This window comes from Pipistrellus kuhlii, unplaced genomic scaffold, assembly GCF_014108245.1.
Source record: "Pipistrellus kuhlii isolate mPipKuh1 unplaced genomic scaffold, mPipKuh1.p scaffold_m20_p_3, whole genome shotgun sequence".
Taxonomy (NCBI): domain Eukaryota; kingdom Metazoa; phylum Chordata; class Mammalia; order Chiroptera; family Vespertilionidae; genus Pipistrellus; species Pipistrellus kuhlii.
Genome location: NW_023425529.1, coordinates 181,359,949 through 181,385,774, shown reverse-complemented (window position 1 = coordinate 181,385,774; position 25,826 = coordinate 181,359,949). Strand labels below are relative to the sequence as shown.

Genomic DNA, 25,826 nt, shown 5'->3' with positions numbered 1-25,826 from the left:
CAGAAGATGAATTTCTTCTACTTACAGATAGTGATTATCAAGTATCAAATTGCATTTTTAAAACTTTACAAACCATAAAGGGCCATTAGTATGAACAAGGGAATTATTTGTTGTCCTTATCACTATCATGAGGCCAGTTTTTGGTTGAGTGGGGACTAGTTCTTTGTTCTTAGAGATTCAGGTGATGGACATTTGTGAGTCATGGGGCTCTACCTCTTGGACATAGAAGACTGTGTCTCTGAATTGCTCTGGGGAAAGGCAGAGTTGAAAAAAAAATGACTTTCTTAGAGTTCACTCTCTTTTTATTTATGTTTTTATTGATTTGAGAGAAAGAGAGAGAGAGAGAGAACACGAGGGTGAGAGGAACATAAATTATAGAGAAATATCTATTGATTGGCTGCCTCTTGCATGAGAGAGAGAGAGAGAGAGAGAGAGAGAGAGAGAGAGAGAACACGAGGGTGAGAGGAACATAAATTAGAGAGAAATATCTATTGATTGGCTGCCTCTTGCATGCTCCCTACTGTGGGTCGAGCCTAATACTCTGGAGATGATGCCCCAGTCAACTACCCCCATTGCCCCTCTGCCACCACTGGTCACGCCGCCCCCTCTGCCTCCCATTTCCATCCCCTCCCTCTGCCCACTGGCACCCTCCTTGGCTGGCCTGGTGCCGCTCACTCTCGGGTCCCGCCCCCTGCTGACCAGTCATTCCACTGTTTGGTTGATTTGCATTTTAGGTTTTTATTATCTAGGATTATGGGTTAGTCATTTGGATGCCAGGTGTGGAATAGGTCAGGATCCTAAGTTACATTTTGTTTCACAGGATTCCTGGGGATAAACCAATGTGTGGTAGACAAGCAAAGCAAAGCAAAGCAGGAAATGATGTATGGTCACATAAAAATGAAGCCAAGCCAAGTGGTGGTCGGAAAAATAACCTACTAAAATAAGTAGCGGTTATAAATAGCCCAGGCCCTTCAGTGGGAACAGGGTTATGTGGCTAAATGTTTGCTTCTTTGGAGCTCTTGGTGGAATCACACGCAAGCCCAGTAACATTTTTAATTTTCAGAAGACCTGATTTCTTTCAAAGATCGCTCATTGGCTTCCCCTTTTTTTCCTACATGGACTTAACACTGTGTCAGTTGGCAAAGACGTGTGTACAGGGTTGAGCCCCAGTATCAAAGCATGGCGAAATGGGTGAATCTGGAGCTGAGAGGCAACACATGATATAACCTGTACACTCCAGAAGGGTGTGGCCACTGTCTAAGATGCTCTGTTTTAGATGGTTTGGCACCAAGGTAGACTATTTAAAAATTGGGCTGTCCAAGAACATCCGGGACATATGCTCACCAGTCACCACACCCCAGAACTTGTAGTTAGATGAGAATGTTTCATTTGGAAAGGTTTCAGGGAAGCTTGTCTTCTTATTTTGTTTTCTACTCTCTTCATACGTTAAGCAGTGGGAGGCCAGTCTCCAGTAGAGATGCTGTCTTGGGGTTGCTTCCTTCGTCTGAGTGTTCTCATTGCTCTGTCTGCTCTCGCAGTGTTTGACTACAGTTACAGAGATTACGTGCTGTCCTGGTACGGGAACCTCAGCAAAGATGAGGGGCAGCTCTACAACCTGCTCCTGGAGGACTTCTGGGAGATTGCCAGACAGCTGCACCACAGGCTGAGCCATGTGGACGTGGTGAAGGTTGTCTGCAACGACGTGGTGAGGACCTTGCTCACTCACTTCTGTGACCTGAAGGCTGCGAATGCCAGGTAAACGTTGTAATATAACCCCCCCTGCCTTTCTTCACATGGAGATGCTGTTCTTACTGAGCAAGAGGTCGCAGTCAAGGCTCTAGAATGTTCTGTCTTGCTGACACTTGGCTTGAAATGTAGACATAGTGAAGGGAATAATTATATTGTTGATATATATGATAGAATAGATTTAAACAAAATAACTTTGTAAGAGAAAACCACTTTACAGACTTGTTTAATTTTATAAATAACTTAAACAGTGAAGAGAATTTTATTGAGTCAACACTCTCATGGATTATTTATAGTATTATGGATACCTAGAAATAGAAAAAACTTTAAAAATATGTTTTTATTGATTTTGAAGAGGGAGAGATAGAAACTTCAATGATGAGAGAGAATCATTGATCGGCTGCCTCCTGCACATCCGTTACTGGGGGTCAAGCCCACAACACAAGCATATCCCTGACTGGGAATTGAACTGTGTCCTCCTGGTTCAGAGGTCGACACTCCACCACTGGCCACATCGGCAAGGCTAGAAATAGAAAATTTAAGCATAAGGTTTTATAATGTCTGATGTGTGTGTGTGTGTGTGAGAGTCCTGAAAACTGATTTTTAAAGTAATTTAATATTGGAGCTTGTGGGAGGTAATTAGCGACGTTTCCATGTGAAATTGCCAGCGTGAGGCTTGTGGCCTTTTGGACCATCACACGGGAAAGGTCTGTGCAGGAGGCGCTGGCGTCCTTACTGGCCGGTGACTCAGACTCTCTTCAGGGAAGAGCTGGTGTGTGCGTGTATCAGAGGGCGGGCTCCGTCCTGCCCTTGATGTGCTCGGCGGACCTGGTTGCTCAACAGGCTGGTGCAGCAGCTGCCGTCCGGGCTCGGCTGATTGCCTCCCTCCCTGCCACGTCTTCTCCCTCAGTCTCACCGGCTCCGTTTATGAGACCACAGCCCACAGCCATCCCATGCCTGTTAGTTTCCAGCTTTCTGCCTCGGTGTTTTGCAAACTTGTAAAAACTGGAACCCATAGTAAGACATACAATTTATATCAGGACCCAATTCTGTGAAACAGTACTCTTATTATATGTGATAATTGGTATTTTTTTTGTTTCTTAACATTTTTTTAAACTGGTGTTTGAGACTAAGTAAATTTTATTTTATTTCTTGTGGGTTACAACTCATGGTTTGAAAACATGACTGAAAAGCAGCGATTCTCAGACTTTTTGGTCTCAGAAGCCCTCTATGTTCTTAAGAGTTATTGAGAGCCTAAAAATAAAAGAGCTTGTGTTTGTGGGTTCCATCTCGTGGTGTGCTGGGCCAGCCAGTCCTGGTTCACGGGAGCGGACTCGGAGTTCACTGATATCAGGTGTTAGCGTGCAGTTGGCCACGGTGGTGGCGCTTACACTGTGAAATGGGTGAATGCCACAAATCAGAGCTTCCTTTCCTCCTTCGGAGAGCCAGTTGTTAAACATTTACTAGCTCACCACTTACTGTCCCATCTATCAATATTTACCATGTTAGATATTAAAACTAAGAAATCTAAAGTGCAAGTGTACCCTTCCCATTAACCATGAGTGATGATGTCATCATACATTTCATGGCCTCCAGAAAACTCTGCTGCGCTTGAAAGACCGAGAGTGAAAAAATGTGACATTTTTGTGCTGCTATGAATGTAGCTCTGCCCTCAGAGACCCCCTGAAAGGGCCCTGGGGACACATAGGGGCCTCCGGACCACCCTCTGACTATTGCTGTTTATAAAGAAGCTAACTGCCAGGAAGAGGGGATGTGAACTAATGAGGAAAGTGAGGGTGGGATTGGGGTTTCCTCCCCAGATCTCAGAGGCTCCCACCTCTCCTTTAGGGTCCAGCAGCCCTCGGGGCACCTGCTGATCTGTAAAGGCTCCACAGTTCTAACGGGCAGACTCTGCCGAGACTTGTTTGAATTCAGTGGGAGCTCACTGTAAAGTAAATCATTTAAATTATGGTCCCGTATTTCAATCAGTGTTTTATTTCCGTTAGAAAGATGGTTGATTTAGATTTGGGAGAAGAGCACGTGTTTAGAGAAATGAGTATTTTTATGATTATCTAATTTTAACATAAGAATATATTTTTCACTGTGACATTTACCAGTTCCTGAAATTACTGCTTTTGTGAACAACATAAAAATGTTACAGACAAAGCATCAGAGTAAAAGAAATAGAGAACTGATTTCATTGGAGAAACTCCTTTTCTTTGGGCTTCTAGCTGTCTCATGCCCAGGGAGGATTTACTTTGCTGATATCTGGGCCCTGCCTACATGTTCTGGTTGATGGTCCTTATTAAAGAAAAGACTCTATCACTGGGATTATGGATATTTAAAATATATATATATATTATTGATTTTTCACAGAGAGGAAGAGAGAGGGATAGAGAGTTAGAAACATCGATGAGAGAGAATCATCGATCAGCTGCCTCTTGCACACTCCCTACTGGGGATATGTCCACAACCAAGGTACATGCCCTTGACCGGAATCGAACCAGGACCTTTCAGTCCACAGGCTGACGCTCTATCCACTGAGCCAAACCGGTCCCAGCGGATTATGGATATTTTAAAAAGTGCCGGTAGGTCATTGGCTTTTTGATATAGATGATCATGCATGTCCTGGAGGTGAACCCTGGAGGACTAATGTCACCTTCTGCTCATCACACATAAGACTGGTAGACAGCTCAGGTTCGTTGGCTAGGTCTGCCCCTGCCTGCCCCATCTAACCTGTGCCCCCAAACTAGCAGTCTCCATGCATGTGCAGGTGCCCACTGAGTGTGAAATGGCTTGGCAGCCCCGGAGGATCCAATTGAATTGGCCGCTGTCAGACAAGAGAATAACAAATTGCATTAATAAAAGCAACACATTCTCTGGCGGACTGTTAGGCAGAGTGTGGAGGTGGCTTTCCGGTCAGCCTGTTCTTATTTCCAGGCCAACATTCTGTTGCTGCTGTAAGCCCGTCCAGATCACATTTAATTCTTGCCTCTGCTTCCTCTTCCTTTGTCCTGTCTTGTTCCAGCAGGTTTCAAGTGAATCTGAGAATGATTGTTTTTTTATGCTATTAAATCGATAGTGTCTTTAACTGTGTAGTGATTTACAACCCCTGTGTTTTACCAGTCAAGCACCGGCATGCTGCTTAAGGGGGAAGAATAATGTTCTTATTCACATATTTTCCTTCTTTAACTGCAGTTTTTTTCTACTCTCATCCTTACAATCTCTGATTACAGCGTAGAGTAAACAATCTGTACTGTAGAGTCATTTCTGCTATTTATTACCTCTGTATTTTGGACTATTCATTTAACCACTTAGTTCTTAATATTATCATCTGTACAATGCTGGGATCATATATACTTCTTGGTGTAGAAGGAAAAATGAAGTAATAGTGAACATATGATATTTACAAAAAAAGTCCTTTTCCTCATTCAAGGAATGAGAACCCAGAAGTAAGGAAAAGGAACTGCAGGAAACAAATTCATACCGATTAAGGAAAGCTGCCAGGATTAGGGCTACAGTCTACCAGAAAGCAAGACGGACATCTGCTGACGCAGAAGCAGCCATTTGACTCACGATTCTTTCTTGGCTTCTGAAGCAATTCCTGCTGTCCACATGCTAGGGAGCATCATGGGAATATCCTGCAGGAAGTTGGCAGAGGGTATCGGGGAAGCATCCTCCTTTCCTTTTTCCAGAGATCAGGCTTGTTTGGCCAACCTCTGACTGGTTCACTCCGAAGGTGTTCCCCTGACTGAGCTCTAGGAGGGAGAGGGGTAGACGCTCAGTGCAGGAGCTGCCATGATGTGCACTGGCCATTTAAAAAGAAATGGCACGTGGACCTGGCACCAACAAACCAACACTTGGCTTCCCCCAAGTCGGACACAGGCCCCGCGACCACCTCAGAGTGATATCCACTAAACTGCAGCCAACGCTGCCAAGACCCCGTGGCGTAAAATGCAGCCCACAGCCCAGAAACCATTGCTGTGGGTGCCGGCTCTTTCTAGTGACTAGCGCCCTTGGGATTTCTTCAGCCTAAGAACCCGACTTGCTTTATAGCCAGGTGCAAACATTTTACAGTTCAACTAAATGAGAAGCATTTTCCGGTGCCTCATCTCATTTGATTCTCACAGAAGTCCTGGAGTAGGTAGATAGGAGACTCAGTAGAATTCTGCTTTCTTTTAATTAATAAGACAACGGAGATTTAGAAAGTTTAGAAAAGAAGTAGACTGAAAAGAAGTAGAAATGGTGGAACTTGAAATGACTTCAGGTTTTCTTACTGTGCACAATATAAGTAGTCAAACACTGCTACAGTTAAATATTTAACCTTTTTTTTTTTTTTTTTTTGCCTGTGTGATCTATAATAATAATCTTCTTTGTGTTGATATGTACTGCTATGTTGCTGACAATTACCTGAAAGAGAAGTTGGGGTTCTTCACTGGGCTGGAGAAAGTTTAGCGAAATCAGAAAGCAGGTCTAATTAAGCAAGTTTATCTATATGTACACTGAGTGATCTCTGAACGTATAATAATAATCTGGCCACTCAGTATATCTATATATCGAGGCAGCCGGGGCCTCAAAGGCCTACCCTTGCACGTAGTTCAGGCATCAGGCCTCTAGTGTATGTATAACTGTGGATGTTGCTTAAGGTTTGAAATCCCAAATGGCCATGCCTTTACATTTTTTCCAGAGTATGTGATAGAGAAAATGACTGACTATTGATATTGTTGAGGAGTGGGCACACCAATTGAAACTTATGTATTGCCCATTTGAAATATTTTTTACCTAATGGTACATAACCGAATTGTTTCTAAAATTTTCTTTCCTTCCTTTTTCCTCTCTCACTGTTTATTTTTTAGACAAGAAGAACAGCCGAGGCCTTTTGTGCTGCATGCATGCTTAAGGAACTCGGCTGAAGAAGTAAGGTTCCTACAGACATGTTCTCGGGTTCTGGTGTTTTGTCTTCTCCCCTCAAAGGATGTCCAGTCACTCAGCTTACGTATAATGCTTGCAGAAATCCTCACAACAAAAGGTAGACTTTCCTAAGTAATTCGTATTACTAATGCGGTGATAATTGTGCAAATGCTTGGGCTACACACTTCTAGGACACCTGCATGGACCTTGCATACTGTTGGACAGAGGAGAATTGATATACTTACACAGTTTAAGTTTAAATGTCGCTCAGAGAGCACATCATTTGCCCATATGTGATAAACCCGTTTTTACATAACATTACCCAATGAAGAGTACATTTTATTGTTTATTTTGGCATAGGATACCCAGCCCTGTGCTCTCCAGAGGGAACCACCCATTTGGGATAGCTTTTGACATATCCAGGCCAATAATAATATAAACATTAGTGAAAGAAGATCTATAGTCAAACTCCAGTGTGCATTTACTTAAAATACCTTTGCTATAAGATTCATTGATAGCCTGGCCCCTGTGGTTCAGTGGTTGAGCATCGACCTGTCAACCAGAGGTCATGGTTTGATTCCCGGTCAGGCACATGCCCATGGTGCAGGCTCATCCCCAGTAGGGGGCATGTAGGGAGCAGCTGATTAATGATTTTCTCTCATCCTTGATGTTTCTATCTCTCTCTCCCTTTCCCTTCCTCTCTGAAATCAATAAAAATATTTTTTTAAAAATTCATTGATAAGTAATATGTAATTTTGTGAACTTGGAATAAATAAAAAGTAGAACCGTACCACAATATAAGGTGATCACTAGACGAAAGTATATCCAGGGAAATGCTTATCCAGGATAAGAAAAATGAAAGAAATATGACCTAAGAGAAACTTTTCCTATCTCAGACATTCAAGTAAATAATGTTGCATTTGATATGCATTGATTATCTCATTTATTATTTCAAGATTAGCCAGCAGTGCCCATTAGCTGATAACTAGTCAACCTCTGAGAAAAGGGGTCCTTTTGAGCCTAAAGTTAATAGAGTGAATTTGTAATAGTGCCATCGACTCTTTAACAATTCCCTCCCTCAGGTTGACTTTCGGCAGTTGGGAGCATGTTGACTTTCCTCTTTGGGCAGACAAATCACATGAGCCTTAGAAAAGAAATTAAAGGAAAATTGATATACTTAATTTCAATAGTTTTGTTAGCAATTTGGTGTAGACAGGCGGCCGTGCCTGTGGGCATGTGTGTGTTTGAATGTTCCCCGTTTGGGTAGCTAGAGATGTTTCCCAAATGCAGTTTCAGTTTTATGACATAAAAACAACCCCTCTGAAGGGCACTGCCAGCCATTCTCAGTCGTGCTTTCTCCTCCCGCAGTCTTGAAGCCAGTGGTGGCATTCCTTAGCAATCCTGATTACATCAACCAGATGCTGCTTGCCCAGCTGGAGCGCCGAGAACACGTGAACGAACATCACAAGAGAGCCTACACCTATGCTCCTTCGTATGAAGAGTTCATCAAGCTCATCAACAGCAACTCCGACGTGGAGTTCCTGAAGCAGCTAAGGTACTCGGTCCTCAGTCATAGCAGGAGAGCAGCTCCTCAGTCCCATCCTTGGCCTGGTTAGGGAAAGAAAAATGTGTTTGCTGGGGAAGCAGAAATAAAGGAAGTCGATAAATCTTACCACTTAGTGATAACTACATTTATCCAACTTCTCCTTTAGCAGTGGAATTAGATTTTTCAAAGTATAATGTTTTTCAAATAATTAGGTTATCATAGATTGAGAGCTATTTAGTTGGTGGTAGTATCTGCTCAGCTGCTCTGATGCTTACCTTAGGAAAGCATTGGAAGGAGGTGATGTGTTTTTAGACTTCACTGCTGAGCTCTGTACTGCACAGCGGCCCAGGTTTGGAAATAAGGGATTCTTGACGAATTGTTTGAGAAAACACATTTGAAATATACCCCAGGAGTCTCTTTTATAGGAAAGTTCAGTCTCACTTAGTGTACTTGAGATATTTTAAGGGTGAGTGTGTGTGTTTTTAATTTTTCTTTTCCAGCAAGTATATAGATATATATATACTTGAATGTTCCCCATTTGGGTAGTTAGAGATGTTTGCAATTTGGTATAGATAGTATGATTATATAGTGCTGGGCAGCTTGCAGGTTTTCTAGGCTTCTGTCTACCCTATGTCTAGTGTCCCCAGAGGACAATACATGGGGAAGAAAGGAAGCTCTGGTGTGCCATTTTGCTTCGGATAAGCACTTTAGTAAATCATTGATGGAAAAGTAAAATATTGGCTGAAATTCGATTTTTTGTGGACTATTTGAGGATTTTGCATTTGTCTTATATGCCTCTGAACTAGCGTCAACATGAAAATGAGTTATAAAAAGCTAACAAAAATCTTTAAAAATAAAATTAGAGATAATTATGTAATACTACTCTTGGTGCTCCACCATCATCAGTCATTTTGTATCAGAGAACCGTTCCTCATATTATGAATGAATTTGGTAAGAATTAATGGTTTATCTTCTTCAAAATATACTAATCAAAGTCTCAGGATTAGAAATGCTGTAAATAGCTTAATGTTGGCAGTTCACCATCGAGCAGGAAAATAAGCAGCTCGGTAAGAATTGCCCTTTAAAAACGAAATCATGGCCGAGACTGGTTTGGCTCAATGGATAGAGCGTCGGCTTGGGGACTGAAGGGTCCCAGGTTCGATTCCGGTCAAGGGCATGTACCTTGGTTGCAGGCATATCCCCAGTAGGGAGTGTGCAAGAGGCAGCTGGTCGATGACTCTCATCAATGTTTCTAGCTCTCTATCTCTCTCCCTTCTTCTTTGTACAAAATCAATAAAATATATTTAAAAAAAAACAAAAAAACCCCCGAAATCATGGTGTCTCTGCCCCAGGGGACTGGGCACAGCATGCTCTGGCACCGGGGGCATCGGGGATTACCTCAGTCTGCGTGGCCAGCTTCCCACGAGAAATTCTGACTACACATTCCCCTTCCCCTCTTTAGATGCACGATGAAACAAAAGCAGCACGCGCACTTAAATCTTTGTCAATAGAGTAAAATAAAATACTGCAGATTGATAATCTCTCTTGACCACTGGCTCCTCCTACTCTATACCTGCCGGCAACAGGAGCAGAGGAGGGCAGACATCCGGCTGGTGTTTCCGTTGTGTATTATTTCTGTTCCATGTGTTGAATTCTCCGTGTCTTGCATTTTACTGTCAGGCTTTGTGTTTCCAACAAAGTGTTTAGAGACAAAGGGAGAACACTCAGAGGTACTTTGGTGAAAAGATAATGGAATTCTGAAAGTACCTACTTACTCTATTAGAAACAAAGAATACAGTTCAGAGCTAAGTTGGTGTTCTGACTGGGTCCAGCTGGAATGACCTATTCTTCTGACCTCCACCTCTTTTTCTTTTTCTTTTAATCCTCATCAGGATATTTTTCTATTGATTTTTAGAGAGAACGAAAAAGGGGGGCGGGGTTAGGAGACACATTGATGTAAGAAACTCGCATTGAATTTTTGCCTCCTGCATGCACCCCAACTGGGAACCAGTCTGCAACCGAGGTGCATGCCCTTGATTAGAATCGAACCTTGGACCCTTGACTCTGTGGGCCGATGTTCTAGCCACTGAGCCAATCTGTCCAGGGCTGACACCCATCTCTTTATAAACTTGCAGTTCCTCATGTAACTCTGGGGGAGCAAGTCCATAGCTTCCTCTAGAAGGGCTGCAGGGTTCCCTGGTGACGAGGAATGTGGGCTCTGGAAGGAGTCACATGCATTTGGCAGCCTCAGCTGTGGGACCTGGTAATCCTGAAGATTGATGGTCCCTCCACAAACTCGGCAAAGAGCCTTTGGAGAAAAAGACTGTGAGAGGCACTTTTTCTTGATGGGAGATACACACCTAAGAGTTCCCTTCGGAATACTGTACTTTTACACATACCTTGTTATCCTGAGGCAGTTCCTGGGACTTGGCCGGAGGGTAGATGGCCTTATGCTATTCAGTGCAGCTCTAGGGCTCTAACAGCTGCTAGCTGAAGGATGACAGCTGGGTAACTGTGTTGGTTCTCAGGTGCAGAGAAGATGTCTTGTCAGGGGATTCTCTTTGCTATGACCTGCTATATCTTTTTTTATTTTATTTTATTTTATTGATTTTTTACAGAGAGGAAGGGAGAGGGATAGAGAGCTAGAAACATCGATGAGAGCGAAACATTGACCAGCTGCCTCTTGCACACCCCCTACCGGGGATGTGCCCGCAACCAATGTACATGCCCTTGCCCGGAATCGAACCTGGGACCTTTCAGTTTGCAGACCAACGCTCTACCACTGAGCCAAACCGGCTTCGCCTGACCTGCTATATCTTTTATGTAGGGGCTGTTGTCCCTATTCACTGCATCTCAGGGCAGGCCTGAGGGCTAACTATCGAATACTTCTCGCCCAGCTTGAACTAGAGCGATTGTAAGTCCGGGAACAATTCTGCAATAGCAGAGATTGATCATTTTGCTCAAAAAAGTTGGTGGTGGTAGGTGGTGGTGCATAAATTATCTTGTTACTTGGCCGCTTACTGTTTATCTGAAAAAAAAAATTGCTCTCTATTCCAGGGTCAGGCCTGCTTACGGTTATTGACAGGCAAAATGGTGTTTTATCAGACTCCTGTCTAAAAGCTCCGTCATGCAGCTGTGTCAGCTGACCAGCACTCATGGAGCTGCTCTCCTCAGTCGCAGTCTGAGCCGCTCTGTGCTTCTCTGGTAAAATGAGAGCACGCTGCCGTCTGACCTTGTTGTGCTCTCGGCCCCTGTCTTCACGCTGCTCTTCAGAAGACCTTAGGGGTGGCTGCCTAAGGCAGGGACCGTGTCTTATTGAGACTGAGCAGTTGATGAAACTGTCCACTTCTGTTTTATGCACATTTGATAGACGGGGGGATATATTTTAAAGGGGGAAAAAGTCATTTAGCTCTACCAGGCTGGAATGCATTAAAAACAAAGAAACAGACAACACTGGAAGGTGATGTTGAAGTTCTGCAGAGTTTGTTTTCTGTTTGAGTTGGCAGGAGATGCTTTCACAATAGGACTTTAGACCTAGAAATGTCCTCTTAAAATATACCAAATTAGTGGTTTGCCCTGGCAGTGTATTAAAATCACCCAGGCTTTAAAAAGATTACAGGACGATAGCTCACTTTCCTTAGCTACTTCCTTTTTCTTCTCTGGCATCCCGGAAGTCAAAGCAAGGATGTGATTCCTGGGTTGGCATAATAGTTTGAATTTCCCAATGTCTTCTAGGAGGAGCAGTGATCGATTCTGCTAATAAAACAGGAGCCCCGAATCTCAGTGTCATCTTGATGCAGGAAATTAAAGGGCAGGCCGACCAGATTCCCCACCCTCCGTGTGGGCGGTGAGACAATGACCAGGCAGGGAAGCTAAACAGGGCTCAGAGCCACACGGTGCGTCCGTTAATGAACTTGGCAATTACAGCCTTGCTGGAGGAGGAGCTGTGCTGCTTTGTTTTGAAGATGAAGCTGGAGTCAAAGTGAACATTAAACAAGGGAAATGGAAGGTTCAGCTCTGGCAGGAACCTCTTGGCCCTAAGGGACTGGGCAGGTGGTGGGCCCTAAGGGACTGCGCAGCCCGGGCTGTGTGGACCCCAGGTCTCTGTAAAGAGTGTGCTGATGAAAAATATCTGCTCCTCCGTGACATGGAGGCTTGTTCTATAATTACTCGAAGTGGGACCTGGGCATCACTGTTTGTAAAAAGCTTCTGATGTGATTCTGACATGTAACTAACTCATATTGAGAATCTCTTAAATGGAATGTTCTCCCACCTGCTGCCAATCTGTAGTCTTGGCTAGATGTTATGTCATAAAATTGTTACATTTTAATTATTTAAAAACTGTATATCACAGTTTTGAGGTATATACGGTGACTCTAGTGAGAATATCACTAGATCGAAGGCCTTCCTGAGAGCTATGTTTATTAACCCAAGCTTCTCACCCTGGGCAAAATGGACATTTCAGTGTTTTGAACAGTGATTCTGAAACTATATTGTGAGTCATGAGCAGTAAGACAGGATTGCATTGCAGAGGGACATGAAAGAAAAGATTGCGCAGACTAATGTGCCAGAAATCAATCCACACAAACGGCATCCGGGGAGGAGGTTAGTGTGGGCGGATGCGGAGAGGAAATCAGATGGCAAACAACGAGAAGCCTGGCGAGTTGTTATAATAATAATAACAGATGAATATAAATTTACTGAAAAACTCATTGAAATGCGAGGCTACACAGGGGACATGTTCTAAAAGGTGTCACAGTTTTATGAGAAGTAAAAGCACATTGACTTCAGAACGTAATTCTTCCTATTGGTGTCTGAGAAATAGCAGAGGACAGAGGTGGGATTAAACGTGTCAGAGAACACCGGTGGTTTTCATTCAGAAGCAAAGAGAATTAACTATTGGCAGCGATGTGCAATTTGATATGAGGGGGGAGTTTGGGCATAAGCACATTCATGATGTCTCTGAAATGAAGGAATTTATTCTGTGCTTGCACTTGGAGCAGCCCTGGCCATGTGGCCAAGGTGTGTGTGCTTTATGAAGGGCAGTTGGGAGCATGAGGTGTGCAGGTAAAGCACTTAGTGCAGAATCAGCTCTCACTCTTAGCTGCCACTGTTGTTATCATCATCAGATCAAGGGCTGAAAACATTGAATTTCACTGTAAACACTGACCAATCCCCAGTGGCCTGGCTGGATGGAATTCAGGGACCCAGCTGGGGTTTGAAAAGACCCCGTACATAGCAGCGCTCCTCTCTCCCTCCAGGGCCAAGGGGTAAGGCACATGAAGGCCCAAGTGTCACTCCTGACTGACCACATTGTCCGTGAGCTGTCCACCAGCCGCCCCCTGCATGCCCCACACTGCAGACGGGGCCCGCAGCCCAGCATGTACACTGACTGGGAATCGAACTGTGACCTCTTTTTTCTTAGGTCAGTGCTCAAACGCTGAGCCATACCAGCAGGGCAGTTTGGCCCTTCCTGAGGTTAACTAACGGGTACCAGCTAGCCGGCATGACAAAGCTTTGGTTGCTTCTGGAACATGTAATTTCTGTAGTCTCTGGGATCTAGAAAATGAATCTATGGTAATTAGTTATTTTAGGGAGATTAAAGGATATAAACAAGGTTAAGAAAATAACAATCAGTTGTCACAAGCAGATGAAAACTGATACTACTTGGTATATGTGTTTCCAGGTTGTTTTCTGTACATATAACATGAATTGTGTGTATACATATGTTCAGGACACCTCAGGCTGCTCTGGCCCAGAACTATCTGATTGGTGTGGCTGGGATATATAGCAGAAATCCAGTCTTATAAAATAGCAAAATACCATATTTGCCTAGGAAAAAAGTTATAAGGATTTACCAAATGCTGTGATTAACTGTGAATATTATGTTTTGTGTATTTTCTAATGTTCCTCAATGAGCATATGTTCTTTAGAGAAAGTAGAAATTGGCTCAGCCTGGGCAGTACAGTCTATCATCCATTTATCAGGCTGTGTAACAGCTACTAAAGGGAGCTCCAACGCTAACTGGAATCAATCTCCTTCAAGTACACGCAGCAGCCATAACGTTTACCTGTTAGAGTGACTCCCTCGTGTGAGTGAGTGACTACTGCCATCTTGCTCACTGAGACACTGCTCTCTCAAATCTTGCGTGGACCGTTAAAAACTGTGCTGTTTGAGGTTCTCAGTAAGAATGGTGCGTCCTGCTCGTGCCTGGAGGATCTCAGTTGCTTTGACACAGAGAAGCAGCCTCATTCATCACCCATAAGCCGCGCTGCAGATAAGAGGTTTCTGGGCTCAGCATTCCAGGTCTATCTGAAGTGCAGTTTCCAAGTCAGTAGGACCCTGGATCCAGCTGGAAGTGGATCCCCTGCAATCTCCTGCTGCTTCACTCAATTCCCACCCACACCCCCTCCTTTCCCAGAACCCCGCAGTAACTCCACAGATGCCCCGTGGTTCCTCCTGCCCAGTGCAGTGGGTCAATGAACCTGATTTTGTCGGACTACAGTGATCTGGTGGTCTTAGATCAATTAGCTGAGGCACTCCTATAGTCAGGAAAAAAGTAAGGCTACTTACAAAGGTTTTATGTATGTTTAACAAGCACACACACACATCATCCCCCTGAACAGTGTGCATCTAAAGAGTCAATAGCAGGTTAAGGAACGATAGTTTACAGTTAACTTTTATTGGACTCTTACTGTGGGGCAGGCACTATTCCAACTGTTTTAAAGCTGTTATCTCATTTCCTCCTCATAGCAACCCTATCAGGAAAAACTGTTACTCCCCTTTATACAGGTGAGGACTCTGGGTTGTAGCGAGCTTAAATAATTTTCCCAGGGTGACCCAGCATGTATTGGGAGCAGGATTAGAACACAGGCCATTTGGTACCAGAAACTCATATTCTTAACTACTCTGAGACACTTCCTGAGTTGGGAAGTGTCTTCACTTCAGCTTAGCTGTATTTCTTCTCAACCACATTAATTAAAGTTCCTCTAGTGAAAATATTATCTCTGGACTAGTACAAAGTAGCCTGTGGCAACTTGAAAACATTGATGTTTTTAATTTTTTCCTTAAACGTATATATGTATGATATTCTAATTTACAATATGTCCTTACTAATTTTAATATAAAAAGTATTTTAAACCATTTACCATACTGTACACCTGAGACTAGGATTTATCCAGCCTTTGATGTTGGTAGGACATTCCAGCATGTGTGCCCAAGATGCTCTAAAGTAATATATTTTTAAAAAAATATGTATAAGGTGTGCCTAATGAAATAAGGAGACTGTTTTTGTTTTTAATTTGGCTTGAAACCAGTTCTAGTAATTCCAGAACTGTCCTGAACAGTTGTCAGTAATTTAAACAGCTTTGTTGAGAAAGAGAAAGTCACTCATTTCCTATTTTGCCCTTTGGTATCAAGTGAAAGTGAATTCTACAAATTCATTAACCATGTTCAAACGCCTACTGTGCTCAAAGCACTGTGAGGAGGGTCTGGTGTGTGTAAAGATGAATTGGTTGTGGATCCTTGAATCCTTCACCTGCCAGCAAGATGCTAATAGTCCAGCATAGAGATCCATGTGGGTATAAATAGTTAAATATGAAGCAAGATATTAAGGCCAGAAGTAGAGAGTGAAGCGCTAAAGAAGTGGGTAGGAGCAAATATTGCATCCCATAGAAGGCAGGAATCTAAGAAGCTTCAGAGAGGAATGGCCATGGACTGAGTGTTTAAGGTCAAATAAGATTTCAACAGCTAAAGGGGAGGGTTATGCAGGGATAATTACCGCACCGGATTATGAGGGTTAAATGAGATCATGTAAATGAAAGTATCTAAACAGGTACCTGGTGCCTAACGAGAAGGATCTGTAAATGTTAGCTGGTGTTACCTAATAATGTTATGGATTCATTTTTAAAAATTAACTCTTTCCTCAAATGGTGTATATTATTTTTCAGTATCATTGATGACTCATTTGTTCCAGAGCACAAATCACTAAGAATATCAAAAGAACAGATTGTTCAGAATACTGTATGTACCTGTTAAGTGTTACAGATGTTAACCCCTTATTATTATAATTTAGCTCATTGTTTTAGTCAGTTTAGACTGCTATAGCAAAAATACCATAGAGTGAGTGGCTTAAGGAAGGAGCATTTGTTTCTCACAGTCCTGGAAGCTGGGAAGTCTAAGCTCAAGGGGCTGGCAGATTGGGGTCTGGGGAAGCCCGCTTTCTGGTTCATAGATGGTCTTCTCACTCTAGTCCCACTCGGTGGGAAGTGAGCTCTCTGGGGTCTCATTTATGCAGACACCACCCTCATGACCTAATTATCTCCCAGAGGTTCCAGCTCCAAATAGCATTTCAATGGAGATTAGGATTCAACACACGAATTTTGGGGGAACACAAACATTGAGTCCAGAGCACTCACTGCTATTGACCAAGTGTTTACAATATGTGTAGCTCCAGTCTCGGTCCTATAGGAGAAGACAAGACACAATTCGCCAACTGATAAAGTTGGAGAGAAAAAAGGTAGCATATCTTTATTAAACACAAAGCCACAATTTTGTCTTAGGCTCAGATGGATTTCCATTTTTTAAAGAAGTGTTAGGCGCCAAAGTGAAAAGCACTGGGCATGCCCATTTTCTTCAGTCACAGCACTGTTTGGGAAAATGGGACTCTTTAAGTGGCAATATAAAATAATGCCTAAACAGGTGCTATTCTAGAGCAGAGGTAAGTTAGGACTTCAAAGAAAAATACTCATGTGAACTAGGGGATTAGGGAACGTTTGAGAGAAGAAGTACTATGGGTAGGATCTGGATCGGTGGGCAAGTAGGGGGATGGTTTCCAGAAGGAAACAGCATGAGCAAAAGCCTGGAAAGTGATCTAGTTTGCCGTAACCGATTTGGCTCAGTGGATAGAGTGTCAGCCTGCAGACTCAAGGGTCCCAGGTTTGATTCCGGTCAAGGGCATGTACCTTGGTTGCGGGCACCTCCCCAGTGGGGTGTGTGCAGGAGGCAGCTGATCGATGTTTCTCTCTCATTGATGTTTCTGACTCTATCCCTCTCCCTTCCTCTCTCTAAAAAATCAGTAAAATATATTTTAAAAAATAAAAAAGACAGTGATCTGGTTTGAGGAGGACTGCCTGGAACTGTCCTGCTGAAGCCCAGGTGTATAGCGAGGAGAAGAGGTGGGTTGGGTAAGAGGGCCATTGTCTAGAGCAGCGGGAATGACAGACCCACAGTAGCCCTGGAACTGGAGTTCAGAAAGCCCACCTGAGTATGCTCAGCATAGCCACGGCTCTAGGGTGTACCCAGCACTTAATAGTAAACGTGTCTTTTTTCTGGGAAAAGGTGTTCTTAGTCACACATACACATGCCTGGATTGCATTGTCAGCTTTGCGCATTAGAATTACCTGGGAGCGGAATCAGTGTTGACACGTGTTCCCACTGCAGGTGCTCCTTTCTGTCGGTCTGAAGTTCTCTTCCAGTGAGAAGCAGAGAGGGCAGGGGGCAGCTGCGAGTGACGTTGAATGGGACAGCGTGGTCCAATAGAACCTGCTGCAGGGATGGAAATGTCCATAGACTGTCCCTTATATAATACAAACCCTGAATGCCTATGGGGCACTTGAGATGTGGCTAATGCAACCGAGGAACTGGATTTCTTATTTAATTAATCTAAATAGCCACCTAGAATAAGATAATTCTTCACCTTAGCTCACGCCCTCCTTACAGGACAGTGTGGGTTCAGGGGAAGAACCCACAGGCTCTGTCACCAATCCGGGAGACGCTGAGTAGAATCCAAATTTCTCTCTGGGTGGGGGCAGCAAGGTCATCATTCCCACGTCGGGCTCTCGGAGACAGCCAGCTCGTGGCATCGCACCCGGTCTGGTGTAGACGCTCAGTCCCTGTCGGAGGGTTTTCCTGATGCATGGGCAGGATTCACACCGTGTCATGTGTGATTAGTACAGACACAGCTTAAGAGTATCCCGGACAATGGCATTTTCTTCCTATTCAACCTTTTCTTTTCTCTCTCTCTCTTTTAAACCAGGTATCAAATTGTAGTGGAAATAATCCAGGCGACGACCATCAGCAGCTTTCCGCAGCTGAAGAGGCAGAAGGGTAAGCTCTGCTCTGTTTTCTCCAGTCCTGCGGCTGGAGGCCTGTCCCCGGCCTGCACTCTCCTCTCAGGGCTTCGCCACGTCCCAGCATCCCTCCGGCTGACATTTAAATAGCTCAGCGTCTTACAGTAATAGCGTAGCAGCACTATCGAAAAGTAAATGCGATTTAATCCTAACAGAAACCGTTGTGTTCCTACGTTCCTTTATAACATTTATTCATCTGAAGTCATAATTCTTAAAAGATTGAATTTATGAGGTAGATTGTGATTTTGTTCCGTTCTTAAAATCAACATGACTTCATACTTTTTGTCACACAGTAAATTTAATCTTAATGTTTATTCATATTTCTTCTGTCTTGAAACATAATCTTGCTCATTTAAATGACTCCAGTGAGTTGCTGCTTCATAATTTATTTAGGCTTCTCCTTTAGTTAAGCAGTTGAATTGTGAATACCTGCTGTCCGCCTTCTACTCTTGAACATTTTTTTTGAAGAAATGGGTTTTACGCTGTTTTTGTTTTCCCTGTTTGCTTTGTTTAAAATGAAGAGGTCCTCCCCGGGCGTGGTGCTGAGGAGTAACTGAGCTGTGGCCGTGGCTCTCCGCCTCTGGTTTGCCTGGTGCTGGCCTAGTCCCTTCTCACGCATGAGGCTGAAGGACACGTTGCTGTCTGGATGCAGAGCAGGTTTGGCTGGTAGCTGAGGGGCAGAAGACTCTGCCATCTTGTCCACTAGACTTTACACACCTGTCTCCGGGTGCCCCCAGGACCCTGCGGAGAGCAGAGTGCCAGGGAGAGTGGGCCAGACAGGAGAAACAGAGGCCAAAGGGAGCTGGGTTACGGGCTTTGCCTTGTCTCTGAGTCACTGGCGGAAGGTGGGAGCTGTGTGAAAAGGAAATGAAGACCTAGACTGTGGAGAGAGAATCCTTAATGAGATGATTCTTACCTTGGCCCAATAAGGAAGATGGGGCAAACGCGTTCATCCGGAAATGTTTCCTGAGCACTAACAAGGTGGTTAGGACCCAGTAGTGAACAAACAAAACAGCGTTCATGGAGCCCAACAGTAGGAGGCGGTGCGGGGGCGAGGTGAGGCATTGCGGCCTAGGGCTTGGACTAAGCTAGGGAACAGGAAGGGCCTGAGAAGAAGGAAGGTGATGAAGGAGAGAGAGCCTCCTTGGTGAATGATTGACTGGGGAAGAGTCAGATGAGGGCTGTATGGTGCTGACTTCACAAATAAGGAAGTGGCTCCCAGAGAAATTCAGTGCAAGAGTCAGCTCTTAACTTCTATCTGCAGCTGTTTCTGCCCTGCCCCGTGGCGGCAGGCTGGCGAGATGCAGTTGGGGGTGGAGAAGCCAAAGTGCTAGCACAGGAGTTAGGAGACCTTGGCTCACATGAGCTTCCCCTGCCGGCGTCCCAGTGGAACCTGGACAGTCCTTCCGTTTCTCCAGACTCCGGTTTTCAGGCTAGATCAGCGGTCGGCAAACCGCGGCTGGCGAGCCACACGCGGCTCTTGAGCCAGAGTTTACCGCTCTGTTGACTAATGAGTTTACCAACCACTGCTAGACTGTAAGTTGGAAGCTGTAAGGATTAGGCAGTTGTGGCATATTGTGAGCAAAGAGGTTAAGGGTAATATATGACAGTGGTCAGCAAACTCATTAGTCAACAGAGTGGCAAACCTCGGCTTGCAAAGCCGCATGTGGCTCGGAGCTGCAGTTTGCCAACCACTGGTCTAGATTGAGCGCTCCAGGTGATCATGAAGGGTTTCTCACCAGGAAGTGAAGACCCTGAGACTCAGAGAGGTGGGGACTGGTTCAGGGGGAGAGAACTCACTGGCTCCGGCCTCTGGATTTGCCACCACGGAGGATGGAGAAATGTCTCTTTGGCATTTCTAAGCTTGGAGAGAGAGCAACCCTGAGAGAAAAACTTGGAAGTTGCCAATATAGAGATAAGAGTTAATGATCTTCGATTCCTGCTGTCTCCAAGTCCAGTATCTTTGCAAAGCCGATGCTCTGTTCCCCACTATTAGAGGAGAACAGTGTATTAATGGTCTGACATGGCTTCCCTGATTCAGAATGCCACCTGCTGCTCACTGTTATTAAAATGTGTGCACATACTTGTTATAAATAAAGACCAAATTTGGCACTCCCCCTTGTCTTTTAGTTGAATATCTCTAAACTGGTCCAGCTAGTCATTATGCCTCATTGCTTCTCAAATTGATCTTTAATTTATTTCCAGCTAAACATGTGTGTTTTCCCCCTGTAGAAATCATTAAGGAACATTGAATTTTAGCACTAAAGGCTCCCCAACATATATTTGTTGAGTTGTTTTTGGAAATCTTTGCATTTTAGGGACGGAAAATATCATCAGACAAAAGAGCCTCAGTCTGCACGTTAACCTCGTGCCACAAGCCCCACCTGCCTGCGTGGCTCTCCTGAGACCTGGGAGATAGGCCGGGCCGCGATCCCTCGCCTCTCAGTGACAGTGCCGTGTGCACGGTGGCAGCAGTGCCATTTCCAATGTCGCGTCTCCTCATTCCCACATTCCCTGCGACTGGGAAACTGAAGAGGTTTAAAAAAGAATGAACAGATGGGACCTCCTGAGAGTATTTAGGTTTCAACCTGGAGATGAGAACATTACTTATGAATGTGGTGTATATATGCTATAAATGCAGTGGTTTTAAAAATATATATTTTATTGATTTTGTTTTGCAGAGAAAGGGAGAGGGATAGAGAGTTAGAAACATTTATGGGAGTGAAACATCAATCAGCTGCCTCTTGCCTACCCCCTACTGGGGTTGTGCCTGCAACCAAGGTACATGCTCTTGACCGGAATCAAACCTGGGACCTTTCAGTCCACAGGCCAATGCTCTATCCATTGAGCCAAACCGGTTAGGGCTAAGTACAGTTTTGTTGCTGCATTAAAGGTGTTTCTGACATGTCTTTTCCAATCATAATCATTGATGATTAAGAAATGATATGCAACTGTGAAAATACTTTGAAGACTTAAAGAAATGCCAGATAACAGGTTGGGAGGGATTTCCTGACTGTGTCCCCTCTGAGGAACTGTCCCCTCTGACCTTGAGGAAGTGGCCAGCTCACTCTGCTGCCGAGAATGTCTAAATCAAAGGCCACGTAACTCGTCATCCTCTGTGGTTTCTTGTCTGTGAATGGCCTCCCCATCCTTCCATGACAGGAACCTCGGAGTCGCCCTTGCTCATTCCTCCTGTGACATGTACTGTCGTTGCTTGTCACGTGCTCAGGTGCTCTCATCTCCCCAGGCTCAGGGGAGGTGGGGTTGTGATCAGAGAAGAGACATTTGAGATAAAATGCAAAGGAGAAGTAGGACTTCTCCAGGCAGAGTGACGTAGAGAATAGGTAGCATTCCAAGAAGAAGAAACAGAATGTGCAAAGAAGAGGAAGGCGGGAGGAACAACTGGAGTGCGCTGAGGAGAAGGAAAAGTCACATGGCTGGAGGGACTTACAGAGGGAGTGGAATGGCAGGAGCACTTGAGGCCTCTTAGGATCTCCGTGTTGATGGAGAATGGGCTCTGGAAGATACGTGAGTCACCAGAAGTAGGTCTTCAGCCATCCAGCAAACACAGCCACTATGTGCAGGTGCAGCTGTGCAGTGAATGAAACTGACCCGGACCTTCCTGAGATCAGTCTGATGAGGAGACAGGCAGACACACACATAAATTGCGGCGAGAGTGGCACATTCAGGATTCAGCAGTGACGCGGACGTGAGGGGCAGCGGCCCCCCCCTGAGCAGAGGTGGGAAAGGCTTTTCCTGGAGAGGAACTGAGCTGACTCAGAGGGTGGAGTGGCCCTCGGTCCCTCTGGGTGGCCCGGTGCATGTGGGTGGTGGGAACACGTGCACAGATGGAGGAGGTGTTCGGACTTAACCCTGGAGAGCCGGGGTTCTCAGACATAGCCTGCATGTCTCCTGGAGGGCTGGTGAAGATGCACCCTGCTGGGCCCACCCATTTTGCACCCTTCTGTGGATCTGAGGGGCCCTCAGCGTGTGTGTCACTCCCCATCCCCCAGGATGCTGGTGCCGCTCATGCTGGAACCACACTCTGATGCAGAGCCATGGATGTGTTCAGGTTTGCGCCTAAGCGCCACCCTCCAGCTTTTATTTATAATTAGAGGCCCGATGCACGAAATTTGTGCAAGAGGAGGCCTTCCTTCCCCCGGCTGCGGGCACTGGCTTCCCTTGCAGCCCTGGCTTCGTCCAGAATGTCGTCTGGAAGGACGGCCCGTCTAAGGAGCACATTACACTTTTATTATTATAGATTACAACAGCCAGAATTGTTGAGAAATGGCCTATTTGGTCTGTTATAGTAACTGGCTGTATGGTCGGAAGGTTTGTCTTAGCCCAAAGGTCATGTGTTGAAATTCTGTCATCCAAACATGATGGTGGTAGGAGCGAGGCTTTTGGGAGGTGCTGACGTCATGGGGGAGCCCTCCTGGGTGGGGTTAGTGCTCTGTTACAGTAAGAGTCCCCAGAGGGACCCTAACTTCTCATGTGAGGACACAGCAGGAAGGTGGCCATCTGCTGCGGCTTCCAGGAGGGCCCTCGGCAGAACCCGCGCACGCTGGCCCTCTCATCTCGCATTCTCAGCCTCCAGGGCTGGGGGAAATGGCCGCCCCGCCTGTGGGGTGTGGCCGTAGTCTCCTGAACGGACTAAAACATTGGCCAAGTGTAGGAATTCTAGTGGCAAAGGGCCGTGTGCTAAATTCCCCCTGCATTGTGCCATGAATAAGCCCAGTATTCAGCTCCTTTAACGCTTCTTTTATGCTCTTCTGAATCCCGAAATGTTATCAAGAATGGTTAAGGTGATTTAGTCATGTTTACCCAGCCGACTACAGCAAGGGATGTGATGCGATCTGAGGCTGCTGGAGGCTGCTGTTATAAACAGCACACCCTGGAAGAGCTGCGGGAGAGGATGGATGGGGAGGCTTTGTCAAAATTGTGCATCTTTTTTTCTTTAGGGTATATGTAAACAGTGTTGGAATCCACTATAGTAGGGCTGTAGAAGAATATCAAAGGTGTATACACACACACACACAGTTACTCGCTAATAAGAACCGTCATGCTCTCTGTCAGGAGTTTTTTTTATTTTTTTTTTTAAAGATGATACGTAGTGTCATTGTCTGATTTGGGATTTAAAGGTGTCCTTGCCTGAAAGAAGGGAGCTAATCGCCTCAGGGTCCTTTCTGATGCTTTGATGTGATCTGTCTTTCTGCCATTGCAATAATCCGATGCAAATAGTCCTAATTTATTTTTTAAAAGTTTTATTGATTGATTTGAAAGAGAGAGAGAGAGAGAGAGAGAGAGAGAGAGAGAGAGAGAGAGAAACATTGACTTGTTCTATCCACTTATATTCATTCACTGGTTGATTCTTGCATGTGCCCTGACCGGAAATCGAACCTGCAACTTTGGCTTCAACCAACCGTGTTTCTAATTTATGAGTGAGCTAACCTTTCCGAACACTGCAGGCAGGTTCCCTGCCACTACTCTAGGGCCCTCGCCAGCGTTTCTCCTGTCTGGCCCTCACACTGTGAGAACTGCCACCTCCAGTACCTCATGTCCCTTCCACTGTCCTACTTTGCCCCTCCTTCTCTCCCTGGGGGACTCGGGGCACTTCTGGTAAATTCTCTATAGTCTCGTAATTTTATGGGCGACTCTGCTGTCAGCTCAGTTCCCCAGGGAAACTTCACCATCACAGATTCTAACACCTGAAATTCATACAGTACAGCTTAGGTCCTGAGATGCTCAGCTCTGTACTATGTGACCAGAAACTACAGTTAGGCCACACACAGATCTGGGTCTCGAACCCAGGTCTCCCAGTTTTCAGTCCTGCACTCTTCCCACCTCACTGCTCATTCCCACAGCAGATGTCTGAGAGCCATGCTCACGCTGACAGGCTCTGTGGGCCAGGTCTGTGCTGGAAGCGGAGGTGGCAGAGCTGCCCGGCGGGTCCTCATGTGGGGGCAGGGATCCCCTGTAATTTGACGCGTGGACAAGTGTATCGCCAACATGTCGGGGGCCCTGACCGGAGGCAGTGTAGATCCAGGTGAAGGAAGGCCCGGAAGGTGTGGTGTCACACCCCTGACCCGCCGTGCAGGCTGGCACCTGTGGTCTTTTCATCATAATGTGGGTGGTTCCTTCATCCGCTCCCCTGTCCTTTTCCCCGATTCCTCAAATGTGCCTTCCACACACGTGCAGTGACACTTAGGAAATTTCAAGTGTTTGGTGTGGTAAGAACCCCCTTTTTCCTTAAAACAAAAACAAAAACACACACCAAACACACACACACACACACACACACACACACACACACACACACACAACACAAACACACAAACAAACAAACAAACCTACCAACCCCAAGTTGAGAAGCAAGGGAAGTCTTTTTTTCCTTCCTGGCCAGCCTTGGAGGTGATCTCCAGGTTACTTTGAGGAAGTTGGGACGATTATTGAGAATTGCTGACAAGAGGTCAAGCCCACTTCTCATGTGGAAACTGGACTGGTGCCCAAGTCAATACACGCCCGTTTCCCGCGCCTCCTCTCAAGGGGCTTGGTTAGGATTTCTACTTGAGTGTTTAAGGAGGTTCGAAGGCTGGCTAACCTGTCAGCAGGGGCGCAGGGAGGAGCAGAGGCTCCTGGAGGGAGGAGGTCCTCGGAGCCCTTCCTGGCTGCCTGGGGGTGAGAGGACCCTGAGTCCTGAGGAGTCGGGGAGGGGTGGGTGTGTGGCCTGTGTCCTTCCCACCACAGAGGTGGTGCCTCCCGCTAGTTCTCAGTGGTGGGAAGTACCGGATTAGGGGACATTGTTGGCTGTCACGTCTGGGAGGGAGGATGTTACTGCCCCCTAGTGGTAGGGGCCAGGGATGCTGCTACCCATCCGGCAGTGACAGGACAGCCCCTGAGGCAGACGGGACCAGCCCACAGGTCGGCTGTACTGCCTGGGGTCGAGAACTCTGCCCTGTCAGCAAGCAAATTCCTCACGCAGCCCGAGAAGGGATGTTGTTAGGATATGCCTTGGGATTGGAGAGAGGTTATAAGAAAAGAGAAATATTTTGCTATTGACGTTTTTTTAATACCCGAAAAATACAGGGGTGGCATTTCCATGCGCTTACACTTGTACTGTTTCTGGAGTCACTGGTTTGCGTTGTAAGTTACTTCACCCTCCTGTGCCTCATTGGAGAGTGCCTAACAGTTGTGCCCTGGTGTTTTTGTCTCGCTGCAAGCCTTCCACTTGCTTGAGGAAGAACTGCATCATGGGTAGAAGGTGCTACAACAGGCAGCTCTATGGTGTTGGTCACAGGTCTGCTGGCATTAAACCATTGTAAAACATCTACATGTGAGCGGACCCGTGCAGTTCGAACCACGTTGTTCAGGGGTTAACTGTACATCCATGCAAACAGGCGGATCTGTTGGTGAGTGTGTGACAGAGGAGGTTTGTAAAGTGGTTTACACCGAGTAAGATTTGTCAGTGGTGTAGTTAAAAATTAACGGTATTT

At 45.4% G+C, this 25,826-nt stretch overlaps 1 protein-coding gene across 5 annotated transcripts in view; it reads left to right on the top strand.

Moving 5' to 3' along the window:
* The window catches only part of SNX25 (sorting nexin 25), a 93,125-nt gene that overhangs the window by 37,861 nt on the left and 29,438 nt on the right, over positions 1-25,826 (top strand). For 4 of the 5 annotated variants that reach the window (XM_045588957.1, XM_036458509.2, XM_036458511.2 and 1 more), the window contains exons 3-6: positions 1,539-1,755; positions 6,603-6,775; positions 8,026-8,212; positions 18,240-18,310. In XM_045588957.1, the coding sequence (XP_045444913.1) occupies positions 1,539-1,755; positions 6,603-6,775; positions 8,026-8,212; positions 18,240-18,310 (648 nt within the window). Of the gene's footprint in view, positions 1-820; positions 882-1,538; positions 1,756-6,602; positions 6,776-8,025; positions 8,213-18,239; positions 18,311-25,826 lie in introns of all 5 variants that reach the window. The other variant, XM_036458512.2, reaches the window with a different exon arrangement.